General features: G+C 37.3%; 1 protein-coding gene across 1 annotated transcript; it reads left to right on the top strand.

The window, feature by feature from the left end:
• The first annotated feature begins 6,510 nt into the window (after positions 1-6,510).
• On the top strand, positions 6,511-10,270 carry LOC101294898. Its single transcript, XM_004308595.1, has 8 exons — positions 6,511-6,820; positions 7,300-7,499; positions 7,766-7,855; positions 7,937-8,380; positions 8,495-8,597; positions 8,711-8,838; positions 9,071-9,559; positions 9,656-10,270. Exons 1-8 carry the CDS (start codon positions 6,511-6,513, stop codon positions 10,268-10,270), a joined length of 2,379 nt encoding a protein of 792 aa, XP_004308643.1.
• The last annotated feature ends 3,422 nt before the right edge of the window (positions 10,271-13,692 follow it).

Here is a 13,692-nt window from a genome sequence, read left to right as displayed (position 1 = left end):
GTTGCAAAATTATTATGTATCCAATAAAAGAGAAGGAATAGAAATCAAGTCTACCCTACCAAGAGAAGATCTTGTATACAGAGTCGGCTTTGCTCCAAGAAACTAGGAGCTTTTGCTCACCCTACTTTTTCCTCAAAACGCTAGCGCCGCGACCACAATTTCATGCCAATCCTTCTCATATTTGATCCTTTTATCTCAACTCACTACATCACAATCATTATGGTCTCCATTGATGTTGTCACAGCAAGCTGCGGCCTCTTTGGCTTTGGCTGCCGGTGGGGTTGCTCCAGACCTCGACAAGATTGGGGGTGGCCCTGTTTGCCGGTCCTCCTAATCGTTTCTCCTAGGCCGACCTCTGACTCGGCATGCAGCGGATCCTGCTACTTTCATCAATCACTTTCATCGGACTTGGATTGTGCAACATCCAATCCGAATTTAAGAGGGAGCAGAAAACCTTTTTTCAGATTTCCTTTCAAATTGTCATTGAGCGCAATAAGGTTCTTAAGGGAGGAGTATGATATTATGAATGTGCTCATGTGTGTTTGGAACCTTATGATGGTAAAAAAGGATAGGCATATGGGGGATTCTCTAACTTCCGCACCCCTACCCCCACTTCTGATATTCCCCGCGCCTCGTTTCCCATCTAGGGGAAGTTCCCCACCCCACCCCGCGGGGAAATGGGTTCCCCCTAACCACGCCCCCCTGTAGCAGTATTGCAGTTATTCACAGTTCATTTCATTTAAGGCTCCACCCTGCATTTACCAGAGCTCATATGCCTCAAGCATCCACCTCAAGCATCCATTTGAATCACCCAAAATCCAATCCCTATTTCTAACATCACCAACTAAACAATTCAATAGAATCTACAGAAAATCCATGCACCCGAATCAGAAAATCCAGAAACCATACCAAAGCGGCAAAGGCAAAGATTCTAAACTTTACACTGAAAATCAGACAAAAAACTTACCAGAAACAAATGGTTGGATCAGATCATGGATTAGCAATTAAATCCAAGCAAAGCAATTAAAGAGTGAGCAAAAGAACACTATGTCACTATCAATTCGCAAGAAAAGACCTCTCTAGTTTCTAGCAACCATAAAAAACCCAAAACAAGACAATCACTGGTGAAAGCGTTTGGGTTTCAATTTAACAATATCATGGCGGCTCCTTTGCTAGTTTTCGCTGGGTTTCATTTTCCCTAAAGCTTTTGTTTTGTTTTAGAGAGTTAAGAAATAAAATAAAAAATAAATAAAAAATAAAAAACCCAAAACAGGGTTCCTGACTAAGGAATTGTGAGCCTCGCACCCACCCCCGTACCCCCGGCGGGGAAATTGATAACCCTGCCCCCGCATCATTGATGGGGAGTCCCATCCCCGCCCCCATATGCCCATCCCTAGATGGTATTATTCCCATTTCTGAGGTCGTTATGTACGAATTTGGACTAGGTTTTTGGGTATTCCTCCTTTATTCGAAGAACTAGACAACCTGAAATTGGTTGGCAACCTTCTTGGTGGATATGTCAACTATGACAAGGAGTTCTTGCGAGGTAAGATGCGTTTTATGTTTACTCATGACATATCGAAACCTATTTTGCTTGAACGTAGTGTCTTCCTATCCAAAGGAGTGGAACCAATTCTGAAATTTGAGTATGAGAACCTTCAAGGGCGTTGCTCAATTTGTTGACTCGTCAGTCATTCTGGAGTGAGGTGTGATGAGAGCTCGACTATTAATCCGGTGGCTAGGTCTCTGAATTTCCATCATTCAGTCCCTCCACCTGGTTATGCTTTTACAACCAAAACCTCAGGCACCTTGGCAGAGGCTACTGCTACGCATCCAAAGTAGAATGAGAAGAAGAAGTCGGTAATTCGGCGCTTAGAGAAAGCAGGGACATAAGCTTTGGTTCCTGAGAATGAATGTGTTGATATTAGGCCGCTGGGTCCGATTTTGCAAGGAAGCTCATCTACTGGTGATGGTGGTGAAGAGCCATTGGTTACAGCTACCTCTGCTTTGGCTTCCCCTAACCTGGTAAGATCTACTATTTCCAGGAAGCGAGAGAGGCAAGGGCATTATACTCCTTCTCCTAAGAAACTCAAAACCATTCTTGGTGGAAAGGTTCATGTGCTGCATGTTGAATCTCTAGGGCTATCAGAGTCTGATCTTGACTCAACCCTGGTCTAACTGAAGAAGAAGAAGATTGGTAGGCCTCTTGGTAGCCAGAACAAAGTGCCAAAGCCTGTAAATAAATTGGTTACTCCGCCTCTACATATGTATCTCAACCCCAAAGTTCGATAGGGGAGAGGCTAGCCCTAACAACAAGGGCAAGGAAGTAGCTTAATTTCCTTGTTTCTTACCTAGACATCTGATATAAGACTATTCTTGTTTAAATTTTGGTTATACTTTGTTATACACCAATTGAGGTCCGTAGGCGACGGGTATTATTGCTACATGAAATTTTTATAGGAATTGTTGGAAGTTAGGTGTGATAGGCTTAACTGAACGCATTTGTAATGAGGGCTACATGTCACTTTGTTATTGCCTGTTGCCAACTAGACTTTTTGGTTTGTGAGTAGGCAAATTGATGTAAGCGCTTTCTGGTCTCTGGCCGTGGACAAGTTAATGATATTGTCTATTTTCTCAAAAAGGAATAAAAATCATGTAAGCTGAAAAATACTCTCATCGTTACCTCAAGATAGTTGAAGTGGAAGAGTGTATTTTGGTCACACAAGTGATTTTGAACTTGTCATACGTTTGATAAAGAATGCTATTGATCTCGAAAAACTTGTTCTCAAAGACTCAACAGTTTATTCTCGGACCTGGATCCTCTCTTAACCTATATTTTGCCTAATCTTGCCTAACCTTCTCACCAAATGACGACACGTGTTTTTCATAGATCTAAGGGCTTACCTTTCTTCCTCACATCCACTTTGTTTCTTTCGTTTCTCTCTGCTCTACTTTTCTTTCGCCGTATCTCCTCCTCGTTCTCTCTCATCTGTTCTTTTCTTTATGTTCTCTCCTTATCACCACAGTATTTCTTCTCTCGATCAAAATTAAAATTTTGCAATCCCATTCATCAGAAAAAAGAATCCCATAAAGCTAGCTTCAACCTTTCAATTTTTGGTGATGTGGATAGTGAAGGCTGTTGATAGTAGTTATGGCTTACAGTTAAGGTCTCCTGGTAAATATTTGGTATTGGAGCTTCCGCCCCATTTTCCACCAAACAAAAAAATGGGTGTTCTTGAACCTTGAAACTGATTTGCAACTCCAAACTCGAAGATAGGATCTTGAAAAATCACTGCTTTAAAAATGAGTTTTACTTGGCAGAGAAAACAACAAAAACCCATAAGCATAGGAATGAGAAACAACAAGATTTGAAGAAGAAAAAGAAGAATGGGTCCTTAAGAGTAAGCCACTTAGCACTATCAAGAGAGGCTCTGTGTATAGTCTTCAGTGGAATTGTGTCTCAGTCCCAACTCTCAGCATGCTTTTCAATAACAAAAATAGTAAAAAAGAGTGAAAATAAGACAAAATTCAATTTGAGCCATTGGATGTGCCTTAATCCACATGTCATCATCTGGTGAGAAGCTTAGGCAAGGTTGGGCAAAATAGGTTAGGAGAAGATCCGAGTCCTTTATTCTCATAGTCCAGAGCATATTGAAGACATGCATTAAGAGACATGCTAGGATGAAGCTTGAAGAAAAAGTGCTAGTGTCTTCAACTATGAAACTCGTATATAATTTCTATAGATGAAAACGTACATCTGTATATTTTGTTGGCAATTCACAAGGAGAGTGTTAAAGTTTTTGCAGTTGGCCAGTTCAGAGTGAGTGAAAAGAAGTGGTCTCGGAAATGAGCTTAATTAATTAACATGCCACATCGATCGTACATCTGAAAATTGGTGTACTTACTGCAAGCTTTGATCATCAAGGGTTAATTTTGTCTTCTTATCCTGCAAGTTTTGTTTTATCGAAACATATGCGCAACATGAATTTGATCTTCACAGCGGAGTCGCTGGTGATCATCATTAAAACTTGAATATGAAGATGAAATTGTGGATATTCGTTACTTCGTTTCTGAAGGTTTTTATGTTTTGGGACCATCTACAATTTTTTTATTTTTTTATTTTTATAATAATTGTGGATATTCCATTTGTCTGTTTGCTTCATATCTTACATTCCTTTTCCTACTTGCACTCGCATATATAACCTTTTTTTCTTGTCATGCATAAAGCTTTCCCATCTTGTGTCTTATTCTTATTAGGTTATGCTTTGAATAGTCAAAGCAGATAGCATGTATATATGGTCCGGCCCCAGAATGAGATCATGAGAGCATGACTAAAGCTTTGGAAGTTTAATCAGTAAAGAAAATAAGGTTTAGGAAACGTCGAATTCAGTAAAGAAAATCAGCTTAATCAGTAGGTTACGTTTGTATGCTTTTCTTGTAAATGGGAAGCATATATAGCTTATGCTTTGAGTGCAAAGCCACCAAACTAAAACTCTATTACAGAAGAACAGTCTCTTTTAGTGGAGCTGTATATATATACTAATATGATCTTGCAAATCTACACTAGACAGAATAATGTAATTAATCGGATAGCCGGCCTAGAGACATTGAATTTTTTTATCAGAAGAATCACATCCATCAGCCAACGATGGAAGTATGAATGAGATATATTGTCGTGTCAAATGCCAATTCATAATTTCAAAATTTTCATGAAGCGGTAGACTAGTTTCATACTGTTGTTCTAACTAATTAGTAATACAAATATACAAAGATCTTATAAAAGAATGATAGACTGATTTCCCCATATTATAAGAAAAAGATGCAGCTAGATAAGCTTTGCCTTCAGCATCAGATATGCAATTGCAAGTATGAGCTGGACAGAGGATCAGAATACACAGAGGCTGTTTCAAAGGGTAGAGTTGGACAGCTCCTGCCTGCAATCTTTCAAATAATGTTATTCCCTTTAATGTAGCTGATCAGAAAACATGAACTCTCTCGTCCATCTACTTGACATTATAGTTCTAAACAAAATTAGAGAACAAACACTCTTCCCAACTACAACTAGAGAGTAACAACTTGAAAAATCCAGCTGTACGTGCCCTCACTCTGAGCAGCAGTATACGTTATATTATATTCCTAGAGTAAGAATATCGGGGATGACCTTTTGTGAAGGTGAAAAAAGATTTTGAATGCGACCAAACAGTTGCCTTAGATCTTGTGTCCAAGCCCTTGTCTAAATAAAATCAATATCTAACCCCTAATGGAAGCAAGGTAGCAGAACATGGATTTCACTCCCTTTTTTTTTTTTAGAGAAAATTAGATAAAAACCCAAAATACTAGACATCTTTTAAGATAAACCCATACATATTTTTTTTTTCACTTTACACCCACTCCACAGAAGCAAACTTACCATGTTGAGCAAATGTCTATAATTAATAGTTTTATTCATTTTCGGTTTCTCTTATTTGCCATTCAAACGGTAGAAAGCTAAATTTTGTATCTTTCTCAATTTTAGCATCAATTTGAAACTCAAATACTGAGCTAAAATTTAGTTTGATTTAACTTTGTCATAGTCAATTACATTATTTAATTTCTTACCTTGTTATTACTAACTTGAGTGTATATATATGTTATATACAGAAGTATGCCATTTGTAATAGAATGATTCTTTTCATTCCTAAGCTTACATTTGGTGTCTCTTTATAGTTGAAAAATGTCTAATTGTAAGGTACATGTTTTTGTTCTTTGATTAATTTTCTTCTTTTTAGGTATATTATTATATCATTTCCAATTCTGATCGAGAGAACATTTTACTCTCAACTACTTACATTTCTAATATACCTATTAAGTAGGGCATGATATGATAATATACCTAAAAAAAGAAACCCAAAATTGGGTTTAGGGTATAGGGTTTAGGGTATAGGGTTAGGGTATATGGTATAGGGTATAGGGTTTAGGGTGTAGCTAGGGTGTAGGGTGTAGGGTATAGGGTTTATAGGGTTTAGGGTTTAAAAAATCAAAATAGGTAAAATGGTTTTTCATCATAGAAATCCACATGTCAAAATTTAAAAAGAATGAATGACCACATCAGAAGCCACATGGTCCTACGGACAGTGTAAAATTTCTTCATTTTACTCTAATCAGATTTCTTATTTATATTATATTCTATCTTATGTATAGATTAGATGATGAATTCCTTTCACCTAGATTTTTTCATAAAAAATAAAGAAAACTACATGATTCTTGTAAATTGATTGAAAAAATTTAGTGTTAGAAGAAAAACTCATAATCAAGGTATTTAAGACAGTATCAATTAAGCTTATTTATTATGTTTATATATTATAGTTGAATGGTGGCAATTGTGTAAAATTTAAAAAAAATAGGACATAATATGTATCATAATTGATACATTTTAGATCTCTATTAAATAGGAATATTAGGTGGGTTTTATTTAAAATTACTTTTCAAAATTGGGTGTATATGAAAATCCTTTTTTTTTTAATTTTTCAAATGACCTATATATATAGCTCTCTATCTAGAGCCAAAACCATTGGCAGGCAACACAAGACATTGAGCTCTTCTCCCAGATCCTCACTTGCAGCATGCACTGTTCTGAAATCAAAGTTTGATGCCTACAACAATTTGGTTAACACCGTGCTCAAAGTGACCAAGTGCATTGTTCAGTTACAGGAGGTTCGCCGTGATCCGCACTTGACCACTGAACTAGAATCTACCGCCTCCACTGATCATATCCCCACAGCTGTTTACTGGACAATTCGGAGTGTTGTCATTGCTGCATCACAGCTTTCGGGGATCACAGGCATGAGTCCAGAGTAAGTCCCTTCTCTCTAAACCCTAATCAGTGAAGTTTCTTCTCTTTGAAATCATCGTACCCTGACGTTTCTCTAGAAACAAATAAGATGCTTGTGTTAGCCGAGCTCATATCTTTTGATTCGTATGCCTTGTCAACGAGAAATACGAAAGAAAGACTGAAATATACTGAAGCAGGGGAACTGTGTCATCCTTGTCCCATAGCTCGAAAATATACACAGCCACCTTCAGGAGACCATCAACCGATTTTATGTTATTGTCTGGTGTACTCAAACATCTTGAATATCAACTTTTCTCAAAAGACGGTCTCGTGAAATTAGTTTTAGGAATTGTAAACAGTGAGATAGCTAGATTTTACCAGGCAGATCAAGTTGGAGCATTCACTGGCCTTTTTTCTTCTTTACTTATTTGCATAAAACTATTAAAAGCTAGCTCATAGTAGCTTACTCATGTATTACTTGTCCTTAGGTTCACCAATATACCACCTATTGGCCATCATGAACATGCTTGAAACTGATCCCTTCTTGCCACAATCCATATCATCTTTAGCAGAAGAAGTCCTGATTAAGAAGCTGTTGCTTAGCCATGACCCGGATGGTCGTCATTTTGATTCTGAGCTATTTCTTTGTGCTGTGGAGAACATCATGCTATGTACTACAGCAGAAGAAGTAATTTCCCATTTGTTGCACATCTGCAGTACATTCTTAACAATATTATTTTCTATTTTTTGGTTCCCTTAGAACAAGATTGTGACTCTTAGCATATTGCTTGCTTTCAAGTTTCAACACAAATAGAAATGATGTAGAGAAATACACTGCAGATATATGTAGTATATATGTACGGGTGCATAAGTACATGGAGTCTAGTTTATGTCTCAATGATGTAGTTTTTAAGCTATTCCAAGCTTTTGATCCCATCAAACACTTGCTTTCAGGTTTCGGATGATGTATATTTAGTAAATAACATGGAAGTGGTTGAATTAGATGAACCGCTTGGAAAGACATTTGGTAAGATTTCACATGAGGTATGCAGTTCAACCTCTCTTTCTCCTGTTATTTAGTTCAGATACAATTAGTTTTGATCATTCAATATGTTACAATGGCAGATACTTTGCAAGTGGCCTGACGAAGAAGCTCTACACACTAGGACAATGCTATTATTTGATTTGCTTGGAAGTTATAACTGGGATGCAAAAGTGGTATTAGTACTTGCATCTTTTGTAGCAAGTTACGGTGAATTTAGGCTCCTAATGCAGCTATGCTCAAATAACTCCTTGGCATTGTCAGTCACGATGCTTAAGCAATTGCCTGCTGACTTGAGTCCTTTGAAGCCTCGGTTTAAGGCTCTGAGTTTGTTAGTCAATACAATGGTGGATGTGACAAAGTATATCATCAAGTTTGAAAAGCTACCCCTTTCACATGTAGAGTTGGATCATGAGGCAAAGAATGCTACAAAGTCTATCATCTACATAGCTGCCTACTGGATCGTTAGAGGCATCTTGAGATGCTCTTCGCAAATCACAGACTCACCATCCATGAAATCTGAACAAGTACATGTTCCTTCCCTTTGTTAGCCTTAATAAGTTATTTATAACTACTCGTTGCGCGCTTTAGTTAATTTGTTTTTCCTATTCACTACATGGTTTGGTTTATACTTATGAAAGGAAATATGTCTTGAAGTATTCAGATTCAACAATAATTGCAACATGGGAGATCTTAAGTTTGGTGTATCGGCTGCGCAGCATTTACAGTCATCTCAGAGAGCAGGTGGAAATCTGTCATCAGCAAATAGGTAATTACTGGTCAATGTTTACGAGATGAAGCACATTAATCCTCGACTAAACTTGGTACTTACCATGACAATTTTGCAAAACTTGTAGAGACAAAGCTATATTGGAAGTTGATGAATGTCTTCAAGGAAACCCAAGTGGACAACCAAGAGGTGCTTAGCCTCTTATTCGCTATGAGGGATGACTTGCCACTCAAGGATTGCTCCTCACAAGCAAAGGTATGTTTTATAAAAGCCTACTCAAGTTCAAGATACCATCCAAACATAAGACTATTAGTAAATCGAGATGCTTAAAACATCAAAAGAGCCTTATTTACTGTTAATATTCCTGATAATTCATACTCTACTCTCTTCAACAGAACTGCATATAGGCTGCCAAAATGGAAACTAATTTTGACCCTTCGCAATATAAGTTCAACTGGTTTACCATCTCACTCGGATTTGTTAACAGCTTGGTGTATCTGATCTGAAGGGCAAGATAGTCATACTCTTGTTTTCAAGGCCAGAGTTCCTTTCTATAGACGAAACACTCTTGCTAGTTCAGCAAACACATAATCATCCCCACTACAAGAATGTAGAAGGAAGTTACAAGATCATATGGATCCCCATTCCAGTTTCCAGTCAATGGACCACTGCTGATGCGACAATTTTTGATTTGTTATCAAGTATTTTTCCTTGGTACTCAATAAGGAAACCCTGGCTTCTCAACTCAGCAGTGGTGACATTTATAAAAGAAGCATGGAACTACAAAAACGAGCCGGTCATGGTCGTGTTAGATTCACAAGGGAATGTCACAAACAAAAATGTACTTGACATGCTAATTATCTGGGGTGTTACTGCATACCCTTTTTCTGCTTCAAGAGAGAAAGAACTTTGGCAAGAACAGAACTGGACCTTGCAATTTATGGTTGATGCAATTGACCCAATTTTGATCAAAAGGGTATGAATTCTATACTATGAAGCCTCATTGTTCTTTCATATATATGCTCGGTTAATATCTTCTTATCCCCTTAAGCTAAGATTGCACTGGTTTCAGGTAGAAGAAGACAAAAATATTTGCATCTATGGAAGCAACAACATTGATTGGATCCTAGAATTCACTGGAAAGATGGAGTATATAAAAAGTGCAGGAGTAAATCTTGAGATGGTGTATGTTGGCAAAAGGAGCTCAAGTCAACAAATGAGGAACATTTTAACTATGGTTGATTATAAACAACTAAGTAGTGTATTGTCCTTTATAAAATCTCAGTTCTTCTGGCTTAGGCTGGAAAGTATAAGAAGATCAAAACTCCGACTAGGAAAGCCGGAAACTACTGACCATGTTCTACATGAGGTGTCAGTACTGCTAGATATGGATGACAATGGCAAGAACTGGGCAGTGATAGGGAGAGGATCTAATTCTATGGATATGGTAAGACTTGAAGGGCAAAAGATTATGGAATGCCTTGACATGTTTCCCAGATGGGGTAGAAGTGTTGCAGGGTTGGAGTTCTTGAATGCACTTATAAATTCCCTTGAACCATCTTTTCTTTCTGGACCTTGTGGTCATGACTATGATGTCACTCTCTCTAGTGAAGAACCATTACTTCAAGGAATGGTAGTTTGTGGCAAATGTAGGCACCCTATGAAGAAGTTTGTTATCTATAAATGATGTAATTGCTCAAGTGCTATGGCCTTTCTTTCAGAGGATTTATGATTTACTAACTATCACTGAAGTACACTAAAATCATGCTGTCATTTTATTTCATTCTATAGTAAAATTACTTGGGCCCTTGTACATGTTACCACTGAAATAGCCAATTAGTACGATATTGTAGAAATATTGCTCAAAAGTTTAGATAGGCAATTACTTGTGCCAAGGTTGATGGAGTGTTTCAATGTATATGTTACGCATTGAGCGTTTCAATGTACCTCTTCTGGTTTTCAGACCCGGAAGAGGCGCAGAGTACGTACGTTGAGGTGAATGAGCTCCATGTTTGAAGTTTCCATTCTAGTAAGCTAGATAGCTCATATATATGTAGAAGAGGAATTAAATATAGCAGATGTAATGCGCAATGCAATGGGCAGAAAATGCATGAATTGTATGAATTTTATGACAACCTCTGCTGTTGAGGAGATTGTATGAAATTAATTTATAAGACACAAAAAAATAATCTAGCCGGACTACATATGGTGAAATTAAGGAGAAAAAGAATTAGCTGGATATATTTCATGTGCTAGGTAATTTTTAATTTTTTTTATGCATTTATAATTTATATTAGGAGCTGAAATTTGCACTCCACTTTATACATTGTACACTCATTTTCTCCTGTGTTTACCAAACTACCCCTTTACTTAATCGTGTCCTCTCTCTCTCTCTCTCTCTCTCTCTCCACGTCAAAGTTTGAACTTCTTGCCTAGCTAGTACCGTTTGGTCTAATGACATAAGTCTCTCCTTGTAAGTGAGAGGTCGTGAGTTCGATTCACAATATTGTAACACATTAATTATGTATTTGATCAAAAAAAAAAAGTTTGAATATTCTCTGTCGTGCTAGGCAATTAACATTGTTCAGCCAGTCATCAGCTCACCGCTCCACGCCTCCACCAATCACTCTCTCTATCTTCTACTCTTGTATCTCTTCCTAATCCTCTACGTGATTGCTCTAATTATATTAAAGTTTAATAATAAAAAATAGGTTAGTGTTATTAACACACCATTTTGTGTTATTAACACAACACATTTATGATAAGAGTCAATCTTGAAATATATTTAAGTGGTAAGTTTGTAAATAAAATTGAAATGTGTGGATAAGAAAATAGATGGGGTGTGTTAATAACACAAATACACAAAAGAGTGTGTTAATAACATCAACCTAAAAAGTAAGGTTGAATTGCACATGTCGACCTTTTGCTAGCTAGTGTATTCGCTAGGAAGTTTTGTTTTCTCTTGATATGTTTGAAGGATTGGATGTCTAATAATTCGGCTAGCTTTCTGATGTCTACAACTAGTGTAGCAATACGCTAAGGACAATCTATCTTGTTGTTGATGTTGTCTATAAGAATCTGGGAGTCTCCTTCAACAAAGAACTAAAACCATGGTACCAAGCTGCAATCAAACCAGCTCTAAGCACCATCGTCTCAGTGGTAAGGACATCTGGAACGCCAATCTGCTTAGTTGAGGCTAAGACTGGATGACCTTGCTCATCTCAAAAAACATAGCTAGAAGCTCTAGAATGGTACATAATTGAACCGTTAAAGTTAAGTTTGAGAGTGTTGTGAGGAGGGGGTTTCCATATGAGAATTCTATAATTTTTCTAGGCTGTAGCTGTTTAGATTAAAATTGATATTTCTTAAACACATCCAGAAGTTATGTATTTTGATATTTCTAGATTAAAATTTAGAGGATGACATCCGGCCTTATATTTTAGAGCTAGAACCTCGAGTTGGTATTTGTGGGTAACACAAGCATGGTTCACTACATGATTATCTTGATCGTGGTCATAGTGAGCTTGGTAGCCTGATTCCACATGAGTTAGTGACACTTGAACCGGCTCTAACTCATGCCAACTAATGTTCTAAAAAACGCCACCCAGGGCCGCCTAGGCGCTAGGCATCAGCTCACCAATTCGATTTCCCACTAATCGTTCAACCTCAGTGCCAGTGCGAAAAACGGCCCGCCTAGGGGTCTGGGCGGTGCAACTAGGCGGCCCGATTATTATTATTATTTTTTTAAATCACAATTCATCAAAGCCTACCTAAACTCAAAGCGCAAAGATGACCTCGACAACAGTCTTCTAAATGCAGAAAGACCTACAGAGGACGTCGTAAGAATCTAATTTGTTTATTTCAAATTGTTTTTTTGATTTCTAAGAAAATAGTAGTTGACCATTATATTTATTTTTGAAGTATATTTGCTATTTTGGAACAATATAATACATTCTATAAATTTATTTTTATATTTTATTTGCTATTAAAAATAAAAATATGAAAAATACAAAACCGCCTAGGTGTCCGATTAATCTTTTGGGCGCTAGGCGTCGGTTGTCCGCTGACTAGCGCTTAGCGTTTTTTAGAACATTGATGCCAAATGAGTTCTTACGGCCCTTGAACCGGAGTAGGTATACAATAAAAGAGAATTCCGAGCCTTGAGCCTTTAAAAGCCTTGGGCACGACTTTTACCATCTTTATGAAATTACATGTTAATTAAGTTAGCATCTACATAATTGAATTAGGGTTAGGATCCATCCCTAGCTACAAATTCCCGTTTTATATTTATTTCTTACTTTTCTTTCCTTTATTTAATTTAGTTGGTAGTTAAAAGTTTTCTCGTTCTTGCATTTAATTATAAGAAATCCAAATTACAATTCCGGTGACGTTTTCTACTCATTGTAAATAGTTATCATTAAGCATTTAGTATTGATTAGACTTTGGTGCGAACCAAGGCCGAGCATTGCTAAGGCTTGGTGCCTTAGAGTAGCATTTTCATTATTTTATTTTTTCATTTTTCTTGTGTTTGCATTAGTGACTTATTACCGATTACCCAAGGATTGTAGTTAGCTACTAATCCCCGTGGTACGATACTTTAGGTCTAAATATTTCCCATTTCTTTGATGACCGTACTATTATTACTCGTAAGTTGCAATTAAGCATCAAATTAGTTGTCAAACTATAAGATTAAGTGAGGGAAGGGCATCAATGGTGGTCAAAATATAACATACAAGTTCTATGCCCTATTCGAAGGGGCATATCCCCTTGTCACTTACTCCTCACTATCCGCAGTACATATCTGAAGCAGAAGCTACGTACGTACCACTACTAGAAGAAAGGCTTTAGCCGACGAAAAAAAAAAAACCAGGCCGACGAATCAATTTTTCGTCTGCTAAAGTAGACTTTAGCCGACGAAATTTTCCTTCGTCGGCTAAAGTTGACTATAGCTGACGAAAATATATTTCGTCGGCTAAAGTGCTTTATATTCGCAGATCTGGACAGCAGCTCATCTGAGAAAAAAAAACGGGGAAGAAAAACGGGAGAAAAAGTTTGGTGTTGTTGAAATCTGTCCATAATTAGTTGTGGAGCTATATATAGGTACGTACA

This window comes from Fragaria vesca, linkage group LG7 (assembly GCF_000184155.1).
Source record: "Fragaria vesca subsp. vesca linkage group LG7, FraVesHawaii_1.0, whole genome shotgun sequence".
NCBI classification, from domain to species: Eukaryota; Viridiplantae; Streptophyta; class Magnoliopsida; order Rosales; family Rosaceae; genus Fragaria; species Fragaria vesca.
The sequence above is the reverse complement of the archived record's forward strand: the minus strand, read 5'-3'. Positions and strand labels throughout refer to the sequence as shown.